This window comes from Syngnathus scovelli, chromosome 9 (genome assembly GCF_024217435.2).
Source record: "Syngnathus scovelli strain Florida chromosome 9, RoL_Ssco_1.2, whole genome shotgun sequence".
Lineage (NCBI taxonomy): Eukaryota > Metazoa > Chordata > Actinopteri > Syngnathiformes > Syngnathidae > Syngnathus > Syngnathus scovelli.
The window spans coordinates 4,194,894-4,214,138 of NC_090855.1; the positions used below are offsets into that span (position 1 = coordinate 4,194,894).

The window sequence follows — 19,245 nt, forward strand, 5'->3', positions numbered from 1 at the left end:
ATTTCTGAAATTCTACCTATACTCGCAGTTTGTTGCCAAATAATATAATTTATAAATACGGCCAAATTCTTAGTCAAAACCTTTGAAAGGTAAGAAAAAAGGTCACATTTTTTAAACTTTCAGACAACAACAATAATCATAATAATAACCCTTTATTGTCGATTCCAAAATAAAACAAAGTTCGGAACTTTGAGAAAGAGAATACTTAATCAACCATCATTAGAATAATAGGTTTGTCTGTAAAATTGTGTTGGTATTTTTCACAAATTACAAAATTGAGAATGGAAAATATCAAATTGCCCAATGTCCATGCTATTTTAATCAAAATATATTTTAATCTAATTTTAGATTTGAATAGCATGAACCGGAAGTGCGTGTCCCAAGCAGCGGAACTAAGTTGTGTTTAGTGAAACAGTGGGAGTTTGTTGCTTTGGGGGAAAATGGTGTAAGGCTGTGATTTATGACGTGTTTTTTACGTCGACATTTCTCGACAGTGGAATTTTTGAAAGAGGGAGACCAGTGATCTTGCATACGCAGTCGTAAGTTGTCATCAAACGATTGCAAATATCAGCGTTACTTGCCACTGACGTTTTGTTTAGCTAACAGCTAACGGAATACGCTAAGGCAATTTGTGAAACGACACTCACCTTCAAAACCCGGCGGCTGCTAAAATGGTCTCATATTATGCAAGACGAACAGATTCTCAATGTTTAGAATTGTACTGTTAATATGCGGAATGGATTTTAGGATTAGCAGAGAGCTGCGTTAGCTTGACACTGTTGACAGCTAACGCTATCAGGCAAACAAACTCGTCTTGTTGACGGAAGCAAGTTCCACGTTGTTTACCGCTACTCCTTAAAGCAAAGTGTCTGTTTATGTATAAACAAAGATGTATGTTTACATCTCCCCTGTCTTTGCAGTAAACATTCAAGATCCATAGACCACCTGTCATTTGGGTGAGACCTGGATCCTGCCCAACTTCAAATATTTCTGTTGAAGTCATGAATAACGTCAACATCACCCGAGATATCTTGCATAGGCAGATCCAAGTGAGTACTCAAGCAATGACTTGGTTTAGTCAGAGAACTACGGTAATATTTTAATGTTGTTTTTTTTTGTGCCTGATGTGAATGCAGGAAAAGAGAACAGCAGGGTTCCAAAGGTCCTTCCATGTGACCGACCCCTTCATCAAGAGACTTGGCCTGGAGGCTGAGCTTCAGGTTAGTGTCAGCAGATGCATGAACATGCATCAGAATGGGTGTTTGTCAAACATTACGTGGCATCTTGTATTAGTTGTAAGGTTTATTTTTAACTGTTAAACCACATAAATATCTTAGGGTTGTAACTGTTTATTTTTCTACTGTTCTGTGTGGTTGTGCAGGGCCACACGGGCTGTGTGAACTGTTTGGAATGGAATGAAAATGGAGAGTAAGCGAGAACTTATATGGGACCATACCAAAAAAAAATGTAAAAGTTGAGTTTTCTAAAGCAATTTTTGTTTTCCCTTTGTCAGTCTGCTGGCTTCGGGCTCGGATGATCAACATGCTATTATCTGGGATCCCTTCAAACTCAAGAAGCTTACAACTATGCACACAGGCCATTCAGCAAATATATTCTCTGTTAAGGTAAGAGCAATGTGATACTGTTTACTTCCTTCAATTGTCCGCTTGTACAAAAGGTGGCGCTGTTGGCCATTTCTTAAATAGAAGATCATCGCCAGCAAACATTTTTTCATTCAAGTTTTAGTGGATCATGTTTTACTTGCTCTGAGTAAGACCTGCATTAATTACTGCACATAATGGAAAATCCCACAAAATAAATTGTTTTTGTAATCACATCATTGGATATTTTAATTATATTTGAGTAATGTCAATACTTAGTGGTTCGTTTGTTCCTGTGCTAAAGACCAAATCCTCCTGATTGCGGAATGTGAGACACAAAAAGGACACACTACTTTTATTTTAATAAGTCATAATGTTGGTTTCTAGAATGTTTTTATAGATCACAGTTATGAAGATAATATTTAAATACACTTGTGTTGTCTATTTCTTTACACAGTTCCTCCCTCACTCCGGAGACAGAATTTTGATTACTGGTGCTGCGGACTCGAAGGTCCACGTGCATGACCTGACGGTGAAGGAAACCATCCATATGTTTTCGGATCACACCAACAGGGTCAAACGCATCGCCACAGCGCCCATGTGGCCCAACACCTTCTGGAGCGCTGCAGAAGATGGCATCATCAGGTAAGAATTCTTTAGTGATTCTATTTCCCAGCCCATGATGCTCATTTCTGCCTTTCAGACAATATGACTTACGGGAGAGCGGAAAACACTCCCAGGTGCTGATCGACCTAACAAAGTTGTGTAGTCAGCTGGTGGAAGCCAAATGTTTGGCTATCAATCCACGCGACAACAATTACATGGCCGTAGGGGCCAACGGTCCCTATGTACGTCTCTATGACATTCGGATGATTCACAACAGTAGGTGGGTTGCCGTGCATCCACTGTGTGTGTTTACAATTTGGGTGTGTAACATTTTCATCCTCACCCTAAGCAGAAAATCTGTAAATCAGTGGAAGTCATCTGCTGTGCGCACATTCCTCGAAAGTCATATGCCCGTCCCGGACACGGCTGTGCAGTATTACGTCGCAGGTACCGAAGCTTCATTGATGCCTCATATGTAGAGTTCAATACAACTCCACTGACATAGTGGCGTAAAATTCTTTCTCTCCTACGCCCCTCTTTAGGTCACCTGCCAGTGAAATTAATGGACTATTTTAACCGCTTGAGGGTCTTTGTGGTCACTTATGTCACTTTCAGTCCAGATGGAACTGAGTTACTTGTCAACATGGGCGGAGAACAGGTAGAGCCGCTCTTACCCTGTACATAGTCCGTAGTCCATCCTGAAAATTTAATTTTTATTTTTGTGTGTTTATTGTTTTTAGGTGTATTTGTTTGACTTAACACACAAACAAAAGCCATACACATTGCTGCTTCCACAAAAGTGCCAGTCATCACCTGGTAGGTCTTTCTTATATTATCTTAACACAGATATTTTAGAAATCTTTTGAAAACCTTTTAAAAATGAAATCGATGTCATTTTGGATTGTAGATGTGCAAATTGGGAAGACGACTAACGGCGTCTCCAATGGAATTCGTTTGCCTGCCAGCCATATTGAGTTCACCGAAAGCAAGATGCAACTTAGGTAAATGCTAAAGCTGTCCGTTGACTTTGACATTTTGTTTTTGGAGCAATGACTTTGTTTTTAACAGCAATAGTATTTCAAAATAAGCATTCTACGCGACTGCAAAGTATTTTCTGCTTGTTGCAGCTCCTCTGATCTTCCTCCACATTTGGAAAAGATTAAGCAACAAGCAAATGATGCATTTGCACGGCAGCATTGGACGCAGGCCATCCAACTGTATAGTTTGGGAATTCATCATTCTGGCTGCAACGCCGTGCTCTATGGAAACCGGGCCGCGGCTTACATGAAGCGGAAATGGTTGGCATTATTTCATCTTAAGATGTCATCATTTTCCGTTCAGAATTGTCTTTATTGGCCGAGCATGTAAAAACATACAAGGGAAAAAAAAAATCTCCTTTCTCTGTTTGTAAACGTTGAAGGGATGGAGACCACTATGACGCACTGAAGGATTGCCTGAAGGCACTGACTCTAAACCCGGAACATCTGAAGGCTCATTTCAGGCTTGCGCGTTGTCTCTTTGAGCTCAAGTATATGTCTGAAGCGCTGCAGTGCCTTGACGATTTCAAAGGGAAGTTTCCAGACCAAGCGCACAGCAGTGCTTGCGACGCATTGGATAAAGATATCAAGGCCTTCTTCACAGAGACGGAATCAGGTGGGCGTTGCGGTTGAAGATCTTCAATGCTGTCTTCATTTATTATTTATTAAATGTTGTCATCAAAGTTTTTGCATTAGGCATGAAAAAAAAGGATGGGAAATATTCAAATTCACAAGTATTTTTCATTTTAAGCAATCTAAAAAAAAATTAAAAAGCATTCTTAGTTGGGGCAATAACAAAAAAAAAATCAGAAAATGCCATTTTCAGGCATTTGAATTTTTTAAATAATTTTCTGGCACAAGGCAAAAGCCCCAGTTGTGGTTTTTTACTGGTTTTATTTTTTTTATACAAGTATAAATGAAATGCTTCTTGCATTATTACCACAAGATTAATAATTTTTACTCCCTCACCAGGCGGAGCGAGCTCTTTCCGATTGCAGTCTACGAATCAAATGGAGCCCATCACTATGGATGAGTTTGTTTTTCGAGAGCAGAGCTTGGACTACAAACACAGATATTGTGGTCACTGCAACACCACCACAGATATTAAAGAAGCCAACTTCTTCGGAAGGTCAGTGGTTAGAGCTCACTCCGGGGCCAGTCACTCTATTATTTCAAATTTATAGGCTCGTTCTAACTCCAAATCTTTTTCTGTGCAGCAAAGGCCAGTACATCGTCAGCGGCTCAGACGACGGCTCCTTCTTTATCTGGGAAAAGGAGACGACAAATTTGGTTCGTATCATGCAAGGGGACGAGTCCATAGTCAACTGTTTGCAGCCTCACCCCAGCTACTGCTTCCTGGCCTCCAGCGGTATTGACCCCGTGGTCCGATTATGGAACCCCAGACCAGAGGTAAGCAAAATGTTTGAATGCATGGATGTTTAATTGGTGATTGATCGGCCTTCATTCCTGCGTTTCCTCACAGACCGAGAGTGAAAATGGCCGCGTGGTAGAAGACATGGAAGGCGCAGCTCAGGCCAACCAGCGGCGAATGAACGCCGATCCGCTGGAGGTTATGCTGCTCAATATGGGCTATCGCATCACAGGACTACGTGGCGTGGGCCCAGATGGTTCTGACGACGAGAGCAGCTCAGACGGACAAGCGCAATGTAGACCGAGCTAAAAGGAGCAGATGGCTATTCTGTAGAACGGAAAGTAGTAAAGCAAAGCGCTGTGCCCGTTTCTGTTTGAGCCCTAATTTGCTGGAGTTTCACGTCACATCTCAACACTATGCATTGCCCTCATTCTACGAAGGAGGGCTGGTGGAGATATCTGCAGGGGGGTGCAAGTCATATACGCGTGGAGAGGCGCTTGATACTTTAGACAGGCAGACACCTCGCTACATCACTTCCCCTGTTTTGTCACAGAGATGGACAAGTTCAGCACGTCTGGCCCAGATGTCAGAGAGGCGCCCTATGACCTATTTTCGGGTCAGCGTGACCCTGCGAGTGGCAGTGACCCTCTTGGGGTTCATATCAAAGTGCTTTGCTGCATCTCTAGCAGTGTGCGCTCATCTCAGCCTGTTTGGAGTCCTGACTTTACAGTCGGGGTTCGTGAAGCTTGCAATTCAATGTCACACTTCATTTTATGAACGCTGCATGGTGCAAGGATATATGGATGAACTTTATTTAGTTTACAAGCCTGGGAGAATTTTTTTCCTCTGCCAAAGTCCATCAGTCCAATGGCCAAGGATTTGTGCTTGTTTAATCCCGAAAGTGGGAGATTTTCATTCAACCAGAGACAGACTGGAAAAATATCTGTTCATTTTTTGTTTTTATTCTTAATTTCAAATACAACTTGGTGTGAAAATATTTTTTCTAAGTTATGCACATACTAAATTTTAAAAGAAATATACACCAAGTATTTGATGCTGTGTGTCGCTTCCACTCATCCTTGGCTACTCGACACTTCGATGTCGTAAACTGAATATATGTTAAAGAATGCAAAAGTAGGCTTCCATGTGTTTTATTTTGTTCACCGATTTATGTTGTTTTTCTTTGATGAATCATAATGTTTGTTGAAAACTGAGAAACAAACTTTAAATAATAAAATACCACAACATTGTGTCTTTTTGTCCTTCTGTGGGAACATGTCAATTTTTTTGGTGTGGAAGAGTCACACAACAGATGAGCAGTACTGTTGAAAATAAATTAGGTGAGCAGAGATGAATTGAAGCTATCAACCTTCAGGTATTCTGTTCATACATCAGTGCCATATTCACTATCTGCTTTTGCTGACTATGTTGCAATTTGTGTGCACAGTAAATCACCATTAGGGCAACCCACATGCCACATATTGTACGATAACGAGGTGACCCAGCTCTGGTAGCGTTACAGTGATAAAGCTCGGAGCTGACTTGGCAGTGTGAACGATGAACAGACCTATAAAAATAACAAAAGCCGGTTTCCATGATTCAGACATGTCTCTGGGTCTTTAGAAAGTATAAAACTTGGCAAGTAAGCTATTTTTTCCACCTGAATCAGAGAATGCAATTTCATATTTAATTTTTTAAACATATTCTAATTTGAATGTAGGTCACGTGCTTCTAATAGGTTTAAGCATTTGGATTCAGTATTAAATTTTAACACTGTAAAAATGTAAATACCAGTTATAATACGACAATACTCAGGTCATAATTATAAAAGGCGATTGGTGCTGCGTTCACGGACCGTTGATCCGTCCACGGTGAGGCGACAACACACTGCCCGGTGTTGCTTGCTGTACGTCACCGTCTTCGTCAACCCGTCAGAGGTGGAGCCGTGATATGGCGGATGCCGATAACATCAACATTATGAAGAACTATCACGGAGATTTGTTGGGAAATGACAAAAAGAACAGCCGCTACCCCTACTGCATTGTCTGGACCCCTATTCCTATTTTATCGTAAGAAGCTAACGCTCGAGCTAATGCTAGTTAGCAGCGTGTGCACAGATAGTTCGGCAACGTCGAATACTGACTGTTCACCTTAAGTATCTCGTAATCTCATTATCTCTCATTTTTATTGCTTTATGAAAGGGATCACGATTTTTTTTTAATGGGTGTTGACGAGGTCTGTTTTCATGCTGCAGGTGGGTGCTGCCTTTCATTGGCCATATGGGAATTTGCACCTCTTCCGGAATCATCAGAGATTTTGCAGGATCTTACTTTGTCTCGGTTGGTACCACTGATCTTGCCATAAGAAGTATAAATCATTTTTAGACATTAGTCATTTATTTTAAAAATAACCTATATTTGTAGACTGATTGAATGTTTTCCATTTCCCAGGAGGACAATATGGGCTTCGGGAGACCAACAAAGTAATGCAATTAAAAGTAGTTAGTAATATTAATATTGACCACTAATAAATTAAATCTGTCTTTATGTAGGTATTGGAAACTTGATGTGAACAAAGTGCGTGGCAATGGTGCTGCAACTTGGGACCAAGCCGTTTATGATGCATCTGAGGAATACAAAGGCAGACAGGTAAGAAATAACTGTTTGGAATTTTAAGAATAAATTCTTGAATTTAATGAATCATTTTATTTTTCTTAAAGCACAACCTCTGTTTTGATAACTGCCATTCCCACGTCGCCATGGCCCTCAACTTGATGCGCTATGACAACAGCTCCTCTTGGAACATGATTAAATTGTGCTTTGGCTCTCTTTTTCATGGCAAATATGTGAGGTAAGTCCTCAAAACACTTAATTCAACTGCACCACAAATTGCTAAAGGCAACCAACCACACAGCCATATGGCTGAGAGTCACCCCCTCATTATTCTCCGTCGACCCACATGGATGCTGGCGTCACAGTTTGTGCTGCCTTCGCACGTCCACTCCCACGCCACAGGAGTCTGTTTAACACGTGGGGAGTCGTGCAATTCATCACTGACAGAAGTGCTCCCCTACGTGCCACCGCTGGAGGTCACCTCTCCGCTGGGGCTCCCTGTGATGGTTGGGGGTTGGGGGGTTATGGGCAGTAGGACAATGAGTATGGGGCTGTGGGAGAAAAGACAATGAGTCCTTGTCGGGAAAGAGAGAGATTCGCGTAACATTCAAGTTGTGCTTGACAAGCCTTCTAACGTTCCTCTTTGTACCCTTCAGCTGGTCCGCGTTCCTCAAGACCTGGCTGCCCTTCATCCTTCTCTGCGTCGTAATCAGCATGGTCATCCTCACGTTCAACCTGCAGTAATTAATACACGACCAGGAGATTCATTTTGTCACATTTATTTGCTACGTATTGTGTTTGAGACTTTATGAAGCAAATTTTGCTTTCAGCTCAGGCTCTTGAACTACCTTGGAATGATGCGCTGATAAGTTTCCCGACTGGCTAATATACATTTCAGTGATGGGAAATGACAATGTGAATTACTGCACAAACCCAATGCTGAAATTATTCCTCAATTATTTAAGATTAAGTGTTCTGAAAGCATTACCGAATGACGAAGGGACCCGTCGGAGGAAAAATGACTCTGAGTAGATAAACGTGTTTATTGTATCCCCCATCCTCATTTTTTTTTTTTTTTTTTTATGTTAGGGTACTACATGTTTTTTATGGGTGCATTTCAATGCTTTAAAGGAATGTAATTTTAGCCTCATCATGTTGGCGTCAATATCACTATAAAGTCCCTTTGCTAATATCATAATCGTTATTATCAAGAAAATATATCAGAATAATCCAAGTCTGGGATCTTATTATAAGTGGCCAAATATTGGTGGCAATACGCCGCATATAAATCAATATCACCATCCACGAGGTCTTTGATACTATGACTCATTCTGATCACGGATGTTCTATTTTTATCATATTGAACATGTCCTAGATATTGCTGTGGACTTTAGCATAATAAAGTAACTGCCCCTTAACGTTTAATTAATAATAAAAAAAAAGACACCTTGTAGTGATATTGACTCTATTGCAATATTTGTACAAAATATTTATTTTTATTATCAACAACGGCTTTCCTGCTTCATTGTATAGTGGAGGTCACAGTCTGCTTGTCCGCTGTAGCTTTAAGGGGGGTGAGGGGGACTACACACTTTTTCCATCCAGCAGATTCTGCGCTACAAGAACTGCCATCAATTTACAACAGCCTTTATTCCCCGAGTACAGCAGATGAGGAGGGACTATTGCTGAGGTGCTTTTTGCATTACTTTGTGAGATCCACCATATTAAAATATAGACGTGTCATTTTTTCTGATTTCTGTCTTTTTTTGTGTAGTTTTTTAGCGATGTGTATTTCTGCAGTTTGTGTGTTTTTTGGATTACTTTTTTGCGTCCGATCTCTCTGCTTGGGTTGTCCCGGTGGCTGTGAGTGCTTTGCTGTGACACATGCGGTGAAATGTATCTCTAAGGATCTTCTGATGGTACCACAAATGATTCCAGGATATGCAAAGACTGTCGTCATCACGGGGAATAATATTTACAAGATTGGACCTGATTCCTTTACGGAGCTGGAGAATATTTCCAAAGTCATTTTAAGCAATAATAGGTGAGAATTAATTTTATGTGTGCTGTTAATCATTTTCAAATGCTTAATCATGGAAGTTGTCCTCACAGGATGACAGAGATGGGATCGCACAGTTTCTCCACCCTGATCAATCTGCGCTTCCTGGACCTCAGTGACAACCAGCTGTCAATCATCCATCCAGAAGCTCTGAGCATCCCCGGAAGTCCTCTGCAGGAGCTCAACCTGAGCCGCTCTCTCTACAACTTCACCGCCCTGACAGACCTCACCACGGCTCTACGTTGGGGAGACCTCCGAGGGCTCCTCCGTCTTGACCTTTCGGGTAATCAACTCGCTCTTCTTCCTCTGGGGATGTTCTCCCACCTGCAAAGTCTACAGCAGCTCTTCTTAAGCAACAACTCACTGATGGCAGTTTACAGCGGAACCTTCTCCGGCATGAACAACCTGGAAGTGCTTGACTTGACCCGCAACGCCTTCAGGACATTCGGGACTGATGATCTCAAAGAACTGGAGAAGCTCGGGAACATCCGCATCCTTCTGGGTAAAAATCCGTACATCTGCTCTTGTGAGATCCAAAGTTTTGTGGCTTGGCTAAATGATTCACACGCTCGGGTAGATGCGGATTCTGTGAGGTGCGCCTCGCCAAAGGCGTTAGCCAACAGCCGACTCCGAGGGCTGGGGTCGAAGGTCATCGGATGCATTGTCCCGAATCAAACGGAGATGACTGACCTCAGCTTGCAGACGTCTTATGTCTTCCTCGGGCTCGTGCTCGGCTTTGTGGGCATGGTTTTTCTCTTTGTGCTCTACCTGAATCGCAAAGGAATGAAAAGGTGGATCGTGGAAATGAGAGATGCGTGTCATGACGTGATGGAGGGATATCACTACCGATACGAGATTGACTCCGACCCACGCTTGGGGCACATCTCGGCTGAAAACGGTGTCAGCAGGGCACGGCAGCATGTTGGAGTTTCTCTTTCACAACTGCCACCCAATGATACTTGTATTATTACTGAAGACGCACAGGTCAAACCTTTAAAATCTCCTTCTGAAGCTAGAAACGTCTTGTAGATTTATTGCCAGTAGGTTTACATTATTTTTTTTTGTCTCTGGGCTCCAGCATGTACTGCAGCTAATGGTAATAAACTTGAAAGTGCCTTCGTGCTACTGGATGGCACTGATTGGATTTTTTTTTTTTTAGATGCAGTAACCTGATATTTTGATAGGATAGCATACATATTCAAACATGAAAAGGTTTGTTTACATGTGTTTTTTTTTGCTGTTTTTCTTCAATATAAATTAGGTGCCCAATCTAATAAGACCCAATACAGAAGCAATATCATCATTCTTGCCTTTACAAAAATATATCTTTGCATATCATAGCCCACTTTTTATTGACAGGCAAGCTATTAATTTGACAATAAATTTACTATTGTGGCAGTATTTTGTGTTATGGCCCAGCAATAGCTAACCACTATTGTCATGAGTAACTAAATATATAATAATGATCTTTGTAAAGGCCCAATTTATGTATTTCTTATATAGTAGAACATTATATCGTGCAGTGTTAGTGACTGTATATTTGTATACTGTCCAAAACTGAATGGAATTTGCTCAGTGGAATGAGAAGTACCTTATAGAATACTGTAGCTATTTATAGAACATTCTACCGTATTGTTGTCATTGTACCTACAGCATACAAGTTTTAATGAATTTGTAATTAATATTACATGGCTGTTTCTGAGCTACTGGCATTAAATGTGAATTACAGATGAAATGTTTGCTGTATTTTTTTTTCCCCTCATGCTATAATTGTTTTTATTCTGTGCAGATCGTGGCTCACCTTTTAATGCAAGTGGAGTAGAGCTATTGGTTTCCACTGGAAGCTCAGAGTGATTAAGTGCTTCCATAGTGGGGAAAATAGGGCAGAATGAAAGATTTTCTTTAGAAATAACTTGCTGGCTCGGCAGTGCGCCACATTTTGGGGATGTGTGTGTATGTGTGTGTGTATTCTACACGGATGAAAGCCGCCCCCGTTTATTATAGTGATGAAACTTTTTGAAATGAGTTTCTTTTTCAACTTATTCTCTTGCGTCTCTAATGTTGATGTCGTCTTCCGCCCCTCTGCGCATTAATACCCGCCTCGCGTGACGTCACCATTTACCTGCGGTAACAACTAGGGATTAGCCGTAGCCGCAGGTAGTAGCCAAACACTGGACGACAACAAGTTAACCCGAAAGGATAACGCGATAACGAGTCTACTTAGAATTTCCCCTTTTTATGTTTTTTGGTCGAGTTTGTGTTTGTGTAAACGCAACCTGACTTTTTTTTTTATGCGCTCCGTTGTTGGGCATTCTTTCATTTTGTGGCGCCTGTAGAGAAACTTTTATTTTTCTGACTTCCGCCCTGGGATCTCCTCCATAAAAGTTAAAATCAACGGTTACTCTTATGAGGTAAGTAAAAGTTTTGTTTGTTGGTATTTAAGACCGAGGCGGTTGGTTGCGTTTAGGGTGTGTAATTTTTCCCAATGACCAGACTTGGAAGGGCGGGGACGAAAATGAGGCAGCATTATTACATTGAGTTGTAACATTCCCATGTTGCCTTTCTGCAATTACGATTGGTGCAATCGTGCACTTGTGACTTGGGCCTGCAGTAGGGATTTAATTCATATTCTAAAAACTTCCATATTATATGTGTAGCCCATTCCACGAGTCGAAGTTTGCTGCAACTAGTTTTGCTCCGCCAATCAGAAGACAAATAAATATGACGTCAGATGTTAGTTGTTCATTGTGAGGACAAATTTGATTATTGTTCTTGACTAATTGAACAGAAATAATTTCTTAAATTGACAAACACTACTGATTCCAAAGTTTGATGTGGGAGCACATTAAGGCTGCAAAAAAATTAAAGATACAAGTTCAGGAGCCAGTGCCGAGAGAAAATATCCACAATAATTCGAATAACCAGTTTTGAATGTCCCACGTATTAAAATTGAGTTTGTAAACTTAGGTCATTGCCTCTGATAGGCCAGCAAGTTACATTTCTGGAATGAGTACTGGTTATGCAACTGGCTTTAACTGGTTGGAGAGCATTTCGAGGAGATGCTTATTCGTGTATTGTCCCCCTCTCCCTCCCCCAAGCAGGTCAGGGGGGTTCTGAGCCATGCCTGGCCACAACACTGGGGCCCCACAGGCATCACGCCACCACAAACATCACAGCTCCAGAGCAGACGAGTACAGTCAGGCCCCGACAATATTTGGGCAGAGCTCAACCAAACCAGACTCCTACAAGGATCCCTACGGAGAGCATCGTCACAAGAACCACTCCCGCTACTCTGAGAGTAAACATGGTCTCAAAGCGCACCCGCACAACGGCGCCGGGCAGGGCTCAGAGACGATTGGCTTCATTCCGGGCTCGGCAGACAACACGCCCACCACCAGACACGCTTGTGGATCTTGTGCCTCCATGGGCTGGAGCGGCTGTAAGGCCCTTATCTGCTGCGTATTAACTTGTGGATTTTACGGCAGCCGGGAGCCTTGCCTGCCAGTTAACGAGAGCTCCACAGACCATCCCCCTAAAGTGAGCAGTGAGTCCCACCCTCCAAATGGCATGGCTGGGAACACCAACTCCCTCGGGGGAGGCAAATCTTTTGAGCCCAACAAATCCACTAAATCCGTTCGATTGTTGCCCACAAGCGATAGCTTCCGCTACCAGGATGTACGCATCGCAGGTCAGTCAGTAAAGTATCCGGTCGTGCCCTCCAAGAGGACCCGAACCTCAGGCCGGTGGGAGAACCAGCGGCCGATCAGCAACACGAGTTTGTTGTCCCGCGATGACTACGACTTGGATGACCTGAGCGACACGGGCACGGATATCGACTCGCTCATCACCAAGAAACTGCTGGAGCTTTACGCCTTGCATCAGATCGACCAGCTGGCCAAGTGCACCTCGGACTCGTCGTTCTCCCGTAAGACCAACGAGATCAGCGAGCTCATCTACAGCATCGCTCAGGATTACAACCTTGAGGAGCAGGAGGCCGAGTGCAAGCTGGTGCATGGCGTCATTCGTATCAGCACCCGCAAGGGCAAGAGAAACAAGAAGCAACATTCTACGGGGCAACGTCCAAACGGGCGCAGCGACGGCACTTTGCCCGACAGCGGCAACGAGACCATGACCAACACCTTCATGAGCAGCGACTGTAAGAATCTCACATTTTCTTGCCATCTTATATTCTTACGTTGATGATGTCCAACGAAATTCAGATTTGCTTGTATAGTATAGTAACACTGATTGGGGGGTATTAGAAATATCAGTAAAATTTGTACCTTAAAAAAAAAAAAATTCTTGGTTTATTTTTTAGGGGGGTGATGAGAGTGACTGAATCAATCAATTATTAAGCCCCGCCCTAGTTTCAACCACAGCGGAAACTCTCTTCCATGATCGAAACTCAAATCCACCACTTCATAATTTCCCCGCTCGTATATAAATATTCTGTCTTCCCATCAAGAAAAACTTGAACATTATTGTTGTTTGTTTTTCCTAAGCCGCATTTGGTCTCTTCTTGTCTCCATCAATAGTTCCAGAGGTCAAAGTGTCGGAGCAGACGCCATCAGATGAGCTGGCGAGGAAGATGAGACATTACAGCGGCAAAAGTGAGTTCCCCAAAAGTACATAATAACAAAAATAACTTTGAAAAATCATGATATTATATACATTAATGCAGTCTCTACAGCCAGTTTTTTTTTTTGTGTGTATTGAATTTTATTGAATGTAACCATTAGGCGGCTCGGTGGCGCACTGGGTAGCACGTCCGCCTCACAGTTAGGAGGGTGCGGGTTCGATTCCACCTCCGGCCCTCCCTGTGTGGAGTTTGCATGTTCTCCCCGGGCCCGCGTGGGTTTTCTCCGGGCACTCCGGTTTCCTCCCACATTCCAAAAACATGCTTGGTAGGCCGATTGAAGACTCCAAATTGTCCCTAGGTGTGAGTGTGAGAGCGATTGGTTGTCTGTCTCCGTGTGCCCTGCGATTGGCTGGCAACCAGTTCAGGGTGTCCCCCGCCTACTGCCCGATGACGGCTGGGATAGGCTCCAGCACGCCCGCGACCCCCGTGGGGACTAAGCGGTTCAGAAAATGGATGGATGGTAACCATTAGCGATTAAAGCCACATCTCGATGTTAAGCTGCAGAACCGCCCCGACTGCCATCCCGCTTCCCAGCAACGGTGAAAGCGCCGCATTCCCGTCTTTTTTCTCTGCATTTTACAATCCCCTATTTTCTCGGTCACCTGACACCCGCCGATCAAGCCGTGTCCACCCCTCAGTGGTCACATGACACCCCCCCAGTTGCAACCGCAGCGGATGGAGTCTCGTAAAATATATGCCAGACGATGTTATGTCACTTTAGAGGCTAACTGGGATTTCAGGTTCGTTTTTATTGCTGTTCCATAAGGAGGCGGGTTAAAAGGATGCAAGTGTTACATATTTGTCTCGTGGTGTTATCACAAATAAAAATTCCTTTTTAATTATTTTGGTGTAGGAGCAATAAATGTTTCCCGAACGCCTGTATGGAAAATTCTCTAAAAGCATGTCAAACACGTCTCGTCTTGCCACTCTCGCCCCCACATACGGCATCAAAACAAATTATTTGTAGCTGGCATAGAAATCCCCGCTCTTAATTTAAAGTTGTTTGTTGAGCTAATGACTTTTGTTCCATTGTTTTTCCCCCGCCACATAACTTTTCGGAAGAGGTGTGTCAATTTTCAGTCGCAAGTGTTTGTGCGATGAGATAATAACTGCGTGTCGTCTGCGTGTTTCAGCGTACACCTCCAGCAGCGCTATGGCCTATTCGCCGTACCTGCACGACACCGAGACGGACTCGTCGGGCGCGCCTCTCCTTGCCCTCTAGTGACTCGGCCAAAGACATGCCCGCTTTTGTCCTACTGCTGTTACACGCTGTAAGTAAAGGGTCGCTTAGAATAAAATGGACATTTGAACCGAATATTTTGCCATGCCTCTTATACATATTTTTTTGTGGTAAGTCTTTTTTTTTTTAACTTTAAAATGTTACATTAAATGTATGTGTATATATACAGTACCCAGTAGCCAATGCAACATTTCCAGTCTAGTCAAATTCCCATTTTTCCCTGAGAGGTCCGAAACTTTAAATCGACAGAATTTTAAGTCTCATTTGTTTAATGCTGCTAATGTTTGATGAATTTACCTCTTGTAGTCAACCGTTGTTTTCATGTACCAAATGAGAGGAATTTTTTTTTTTTATTTTACTGTGTCAATTTGCGCCGTCATGTTTGAAAAAGATGAATGTCTACACTCCGGGCAGATTTGACAGTCTCAGCTGAGGAACGGTAGAAGAAAATGACCTGGAGGCTGATACATGTGATTGTTTTGCTGACTCAGGCTTTCAAAAAAAAAAAAAGTTTTGACAAAATGTTACAGCCATATTTCCTTGTAATAAGTTACTTTTTGTATTGTTAACCCCGCTTGTGGAATTTGAATGCATTCTTCGTTTTTATTGAATGGTCAGTGCTGTTTTGGACAAAGTAAAAAAAATCCATTCCTTTTATTGTATCATGTTCAATAAAGATGTATATTTGTATGTTGTTGTTGTTATGGGAATTAACATGCTCATTAGTTGTACATTGTTGTTTTCATTCATGAAAAAATTACATTCTGGCATGTAGACCAACCACATACCTCAATTCTTTAATCTGACCCACTAAGCATTTACATTATCAAGAGTTTTTTAGTATTTCACTCTATTTTTTTTAATTTAAAAGTACACATTAATTTATATTATTAAACAAAGTGCTTTATGTCCAGGTTTTTTTTTTTTATTGATCCATGGCCCATTTGTTTTAAATTACAATTACAAAATGTGTTCATAAAACATTGGTTTGGCTTCACATTGTTTTACTATACCATCTCTGAGTTGAGCGTGATGTGCAAGTTAGGGTTTTTCCGCTCCTGGCAAATGCAAACTTGTTTGGCTGGTTTAAAAAAAAAAGGAAATCAAATCCTGGGGGTTGTCTTTGTTTTTTTACTGTGGTGTTGCAGTGCACAAGTGAGGCCTGATTTTTTTTTTTTTTTTTTTTTTTTGCTCCTGCTTTTGTAGTGCAATTTTTTTTAAATATACAGTATGTATAGATGTTGGGAATTGCAATGCTCTTTTGTGCAGCCATTTTATCTTAAAATATTAAGGCTTCAATTTGGGAATAGGTTTAGTAACTTCTGCATGCCTGAGTTAAAAGTGATAAAAAAAACATTATTCAGTTATTCAACAACCCCCTATAACTGTGTATTTTCTTCCTCTGCCAAATATTGTCATGACTTCCTTTTGTGTATTTGTTGCAGGCGCACTGTGTAACCCGTTTTTTTTTTTTTTTTTTTCCTCTGGCCCGACCAGCACATTCCTGTTTTACCTGTATGAGGTGTCTAGTAAGAAGGTCTGTCTCTCTTTCACAACAAACATGCCACAAGCTTCTTTCAACCGCAAAGTCAGGCTCTTTAATGTAGAACGCATTTCAGTGCATGTCATTTATACATTAAAAAGAGTATGGAGCGTCCTTTTATTTAGGCCTGTGTTTATCGTATCGACGCGTCATTTCCACTTGCATCCGCTAGAGGGAGACAAATACAGTAATCCTACATGACTCGCTATTAATGGAACAAGCGGCTTTGTAATTTCCAAATTGGAAATGGAAAAATAGCTTATATACAGTGTATGTATCACGTGATTAGATTGAGTTGAACAGAAAAATAGCAATTACCAGAATATGTTCACATTTCAAAGTTGTCCGACAAAAATCTGTTACTCAGGGTATGAATAATTCAAAAGACAAATACAGACATCATGTACAAAAATAGATTTATTTGAATTCTTCTGTGGATGCAAAAAAAAAAAAAAGTATTTACAACTGTGCTAACATAGACAAAATACATCATTTTTGTAATTGTGGACAAGTAAATCTCTGTAGAGATACAAAAACATTTTATAATGTCTGCTTACATTCAGAAAAACGTCATCAGTTGAACACTCAAAAGATTTGCTTCAGTCTTTTTGACAAATCCATCCTCTACCTGCAGAAGAGCATGTCCACCAGAAGCTCCAACAGGTCAGCTTGGCCGATTACAGGCCGGAATAAAAGTTCGATGATTAAACTGGGCGTGATGCTTTGCAGCATGGACGCCGTGAGGAGGATGCGGGCGAAACGTTCCTGCCGCCTTGGATGGAGGAGCTGGACCACCTCGCTCAGGGCGTGCTGAGCTTCTTGTTGCAAGCCTTCGATGAACAGTGATGCCTTTAGATCGGGGATATCTGTTGAATGTAAAACATTAAGTATCTCTTTTAAAAGACAAGATCTGATTCGAACATACCTGGGTTAAATATCGTTGTCCCTTTAAGATACGCGTACTCCTTTGGACTCAAATCCAAGCTCCAGAACTTTCTGAGACATGACTTGAGTTTGCTGACCCCAGCCATGGTGGGCTGTTCCTTCACAATCTCGTTTCCCCCTTCTCGCCGCAGAAGGATCTTCTTCAGCATGCTGTCGGCCGGTACGTCCTCCACCTCAAAGTCCACATGCTCCTGAGCCAGACCCAGGATGAAGAGCGGCACCCAACAGTTTTTGAGGAGTATAAACTGGTCATTGGGTGGAAGCTGCTTGAAAGCAGGTAAATTCTTCATAAAATGGACCGTTTTCACCAAAACCGATGAGGCTTCCTTGCAAATTTCTGTCGGCCTTTTCAAGCACACCGTCCGGCGTAGCTCACAAGTGCATCGGTGAGGTATCGAATTATAATCACTGCTGTCATCGAGCTGACTGAGAATTTTGAAGAGGATAGGATTCAGAACTCTATCGCTGCAGCACTGGCATCGGTTATCCATCACGGAGAAGTTCTTCAGGAGTGAGGCGCTCTCGCCTCCGCCACGTCGGTATTTATAAGGCCGCCCGAGTGGACCTTGACTTGTCAATACGCTCTCTGTGAAAAACAGCCATGTGCTCTGCCAGGTGACTGGTGGTATAACTCGGAGAAACTGATAAGCTTTTCTCAATGAAAAAGAAGCTGGTGGAGTAACGTCGGAATATCAAGAGGGCTGGGCCTTATCTCGGGGTCCGTGTCATTAACCCAGGCCGTACCAAGCTACCAAGGACTCCGAGGGTAATCAATTTCTGATGGGTCCCCGTGGACACACTGCCAGATCATACTTGGCCAACAGAGCAGTGGGGCACTGACCCAGAAGTTAAGTACTCAGTATGATGTCATTTGTATATTTTTGTAATAGTTTGAGAAAACCTTCGGAGACCTACAAACCAACCTTTAGTGCTAAATTTAATTTGGAATGGTCTCAAACCTGAAGCCCAGGGGACATTTGTGGCCCACAGGATGATATTTTGCAGTCCCCTATGTGACATAAAAAATAATGTGTTATTTTAACCACTACTACAGGCCAGGCTCTTACTTGTTATGAATAAATAAAAATAAGAACTTATAGAAAAATAAAATAATTAAAACATTATTTAAATAAAACAAAAAATATTTCTTGATTTTAGTTAAAGTTAAAAAAAAACACTTGATATTAAATTGAATAAATTATCTAGTTTTTTTAAAGCAGAATCATGGTGCCTTACTGCCTGGATACATTGTGAAGAAGTTCGAAACGTAAGCCTTTTACTTAAAAATTATTTAATGTCATAATTTCTTCTTCGCAGTAATTTGAAAATGCATCAATGATTAAACCTAAAAGCAAGACAATCCTTATGTTAATGGAACACTTGTTCTGTTCTACAGGGTGAAACAAATCAATTCAATCTAAGGAATTTCAATTTATGCTGTCACTTGGTGTTCCAGGTTGTACTTTTTTTTTTTTTTTTTAAGGTAAGCCCATATTGTTATCTCCGCGGTGCCTGGCACGGAGGCTTCACGCTGATAAGAAGATTGCTTTATTATTATCACAAATAAACAAACAACGCAATTTCAATGACT

The 19,245-nt window shown here is 41.8% G+C and overlaps 5 protein-coding genes and 1 long non-coding RNA gene across 13 annotated transcripts; 5 read left to right on the forward strand and 1 right to left on the reverse strand.

Annotated features, from left to right (window-relative positions):
* The first annotated feature begins 384 nt into the window (after positions 1-384).
* wdtc1 (WD and tetratricopeptide repeats 1) lies at positions 385-5,866 on the forward strand. 3 transcript variants are annotated; one of them, XM_049731255.1, is made up of 16 exons: positions 385-539; positions 921-1,049; positions 1,137-1,220; positions 1,382-1,428; positions 1,514-1,625; positions 2,059-2,246; positions 2,305-2,487; positions 2,557-2,654; positions 2,750-2,865; positions 2,948-3,023; positions 3,115-3,208; positions 3,335-3,505; positions 3,628-3,860; positions 4,217-4,373; positions 4,462-4,654; positions 4,728-5,866. In XM_049731255.1, exons 2-16 carry the CDS (start codon positions 1,002-1,004, stop codon positions 4,923-4,925), a joined length of 1,998 nt encoding a protein of 665 aa, XP_049587212.1. In that variant the 5' UTR covers positions 385-539; positions 921-1,001; the 3' UTR covers positions 4,926-5,866. The 3 variants fall into 3 exon arrangements, with proteins under 3 accessions (XP_049587212.1, XP_049587215.1, XP_049587214.1); XM_049731258.1 differs by having other exon boundaries at positions 2,560-2,654; XM_049731257.1 differs by having other exon boundaries at positions 933-1,049.
* Positions 5,867-6,477: 611 nt separating this feature from the next.
* Positions 6,478-8,981, forward strand: LOC125975594 (transmembrane protein 222-like). The gene is made up of 6 exons (XM_049731361.2): positions 6,478-6,685; positions 6,871-6,955; positions 7,067-7,098; positions 7,168-7,264; positions 7,336-7,466; positions 7,885-8,981. The coding sequence occupies exons 1-6, from the start codon at positions 6,567-6,569 to the stop codon at positions 7,970-7,972; spliced, it is 552 nt and encodes a 183-aa protein (XP_049587318.1). The 5' UTR covers positions 6,478-6,566; the 3' UTR covers positions 7,973-8,981.
* A 31-nt stretch (positions 8,982-9,012) lies between these two features.
* Positions 9,013-11,022, forward strand: LOC125975565 (trophoblast glycoprotein). 3 transcript variants are annotated; one of them, XM_049731315.1, is made up of 3 exons: positions 9,013-9,272; positions 9,341-9,789; positions 9,865-11,022. In XM_049731315.1, the coding sequence occupies exons 1-3, from the start codon at positions 9,013-9,015 to the stop codon at positions 10,314-10,316; spliced, it is 1,161 nt and encodes a 386-aa protein (XP_049587272.1). In that variant the 3' UTR covers positions 10,317-11,022. The 3 variants fall into 3 exon arrangements, with proteins under 3 accessions (XP_049587272.1, XP_049587273.1, XP_049587271.1); XM_049731316.1 differs by having other exon boundaries at positions 9,341-9,570; positions 9,661-11,022; XM_049731314.1 differs by having other exon boundaries at positions 9,341-11,022.
* A 368-nt stretch (positions 11,023-11,390) lies between these two features.
* On the forward strand, positions 11,391-15,616 carry kdf1a (keratinocyte differentiation factor 1a). Of its 3 annotated transcripts, none has more exons than XR_007483976.1 (4): positions 11,391-11,698; positions 12,386-13,443; positions 13,823-14,026; positions 14,398-14,768. XR_007483976.1 is itself a non-coding variant. In XM_049731319.2 (4 exons), exons 2-4 carry the CDS (start codon positions 12,408-12,410, stop codon positions 15,146-15,148), a joined length of 1,200 nt encoding a protein of 399 aa, XP_049587276.1. In that variant the 5' UTR covers positions 11,391-11,698; positions 12,389-12,407; the 3' UTR covers positions 15,149-15,616. The 3 variants fall into 3 exon arrangements, 2 of the variants coding, with proteins under 2 accessions (XP_049587276.1, XP_049587275.1); XM_049731319.2 differs by lacking the exon at positions 14,398-14,768 and adding an exon at positions 15,060-15,616 and having other exon boundaries at positions 12,389-13,443; positions 13,823-13,897; XM_049731318.1 differs by lacking the exon at positions 14,398-14,768 and adding an exon at positions 15,060-15,616 and having other exon boundaries at positions 11,392-11,698; positions 13,823-13,897.
* Positions 15,617-15,669: 53 nt separating this feature from the next.
* On the forward strand, positions 15,670-19,234 carry LOC125975611 (uncharacterized). 2 transcript variants are annotated; one of them, XR_007483984.1, is made up of 5 exons: positions 15,670-16,703; positions 17,273-17,372; positions 17,439-17,584; positions 17,786-17,931; positions 18,009-19,234. It is a non-coding gene; the product is annotated as an uncharacterized lncRNA (long non-coding RNA). The 2 variants fall into 2 exon arrangements; XR_007483983.1 differs by having other exon boundaries at positions 17,786-19,234.
* nr0b2a (nuclear receptor subfamily 0, group B, member 2a) lies at positions 17,147-18,145 on the reverse strand. The gene is made up of 2 exons (XM_049731347.2): positions 17,635-18,145; positions 17,147-17,575 (listed from the first exon to the last, which is right to left on the reverse strand). Exons 1-2 carry the CDS (start codon positions 18,143-18,145, stop codon positions 17,334-17,336), a joined length of 753 nt encoding a protein of 250 aa, XP_049587304.1. The 3' UTR covers positions 17,147-17,333.
* Positions 19,235-19,245: the final 11 nt, after the last annotated feature.

What these genes read in the sequence shown, in the direction of transcription:
- kdf1a (XM_049731319.2), top strand. Translation starts at nt 12,408, where the DNA reads ATGCCTGGCCACAACACTGGGGCCCCACAGGCATCACGCCACCACAAA. An exon ending in CACCTTCATGAGCAGCGACT is followed by an intron (nt 13,444 to 13,822) that starts GTAAGAATCTCA and finishes CTCCATCAATAG; the next exon opens with TTCCAGAGGTCAAAGTGTCG. An exon ending in GAGACATTACAGCGGCAAAA is followed by an intron (nt 13,898 to 15,059) that starts GTGAGTTCCCCA and finishes TGCGTGTTTCAG; the next exon opens with CGTACACCTCCAGCAGCGCT.
- wdtc1 (XM_049731255.1), top strand. Translation starts at nt 1,002, where the DNA reads ATGAATAACGTCAACATCACCCGAGATATCTTGCATAGGCAGATCCAA. An exon ending in CAAATATATTCTCTGTTAAG is followed by an intron (nt 1,626 to 2,058) that starts GTAAGAGCAATG and finishes TTCTTTACACAG; the next exon opens with TTCCTCCCTCACTCCGGAGA. An exon ending in GAAAGCAAGATGCAACTTAG is followed by an intron (nt 3,209 to 3,334) that starts GTAAATGCTAAA and finishes TGCTTGTTGCAG; the next exon opens with CTCCTCTGATCTTCCTCCAC.
- LOC125975594 (XM_049731361.2), top strand. Translation starts at nt 6,567, where the DNA reads ATGGCGGATGCCGATAACATCAACATTATGAAGAACTATCACGGAGAT. An exon ending in CAGGATCTTACTTTGTCTCG is followed by an intron (nt 6,956 to 7,066) that starts GTTGGTACCACT and finishes TCCATTTCCCAG; the next exon opens with GAGGACAATATGGGCTTCGG. An exon ending in AGGAATACAAAGGCAGACAG is followed by an intron (nt 7,265 to 7,335) that starts GTAAGAAATAAC and finishes TTTTTCTTAAAG; the next exon opens with CACAACCTCTGTTTTGATAA.
- LOC125975565 (XM_049731314.1), top strand. Translation starts at nt 9,013, where the DNA reads ATGTGTATTTCTGCAGTTTGTGTGTTTTTTGGATTACTTTTTTGCGTC. An exon ending in GTCATTTTAAGCAATAATAG is followed by an intron (nt 9,273 to 9,340) that starts GTGAGAATTAAT and finishes TTGTCCTCACAG; the next exon opens with GATGACAGAGATGGGATCGC.
- nr0b2a (XM_049731347.2), bottom strand. Translation starts at nt 18,145, where the DNA reads ATGGATAACCGATGCCAGTGCTGCAGCGATAGAGTTCTGAATCCTATC. An exon ending in GACAACGATATTTAACCCAG is followed by an intron (nt 17,576 to 17,634) that starts GTATGTTCGAAT and finishes TACATTCAACAG; the next exon opens with ATATCCCCGATCTAAAGGCA.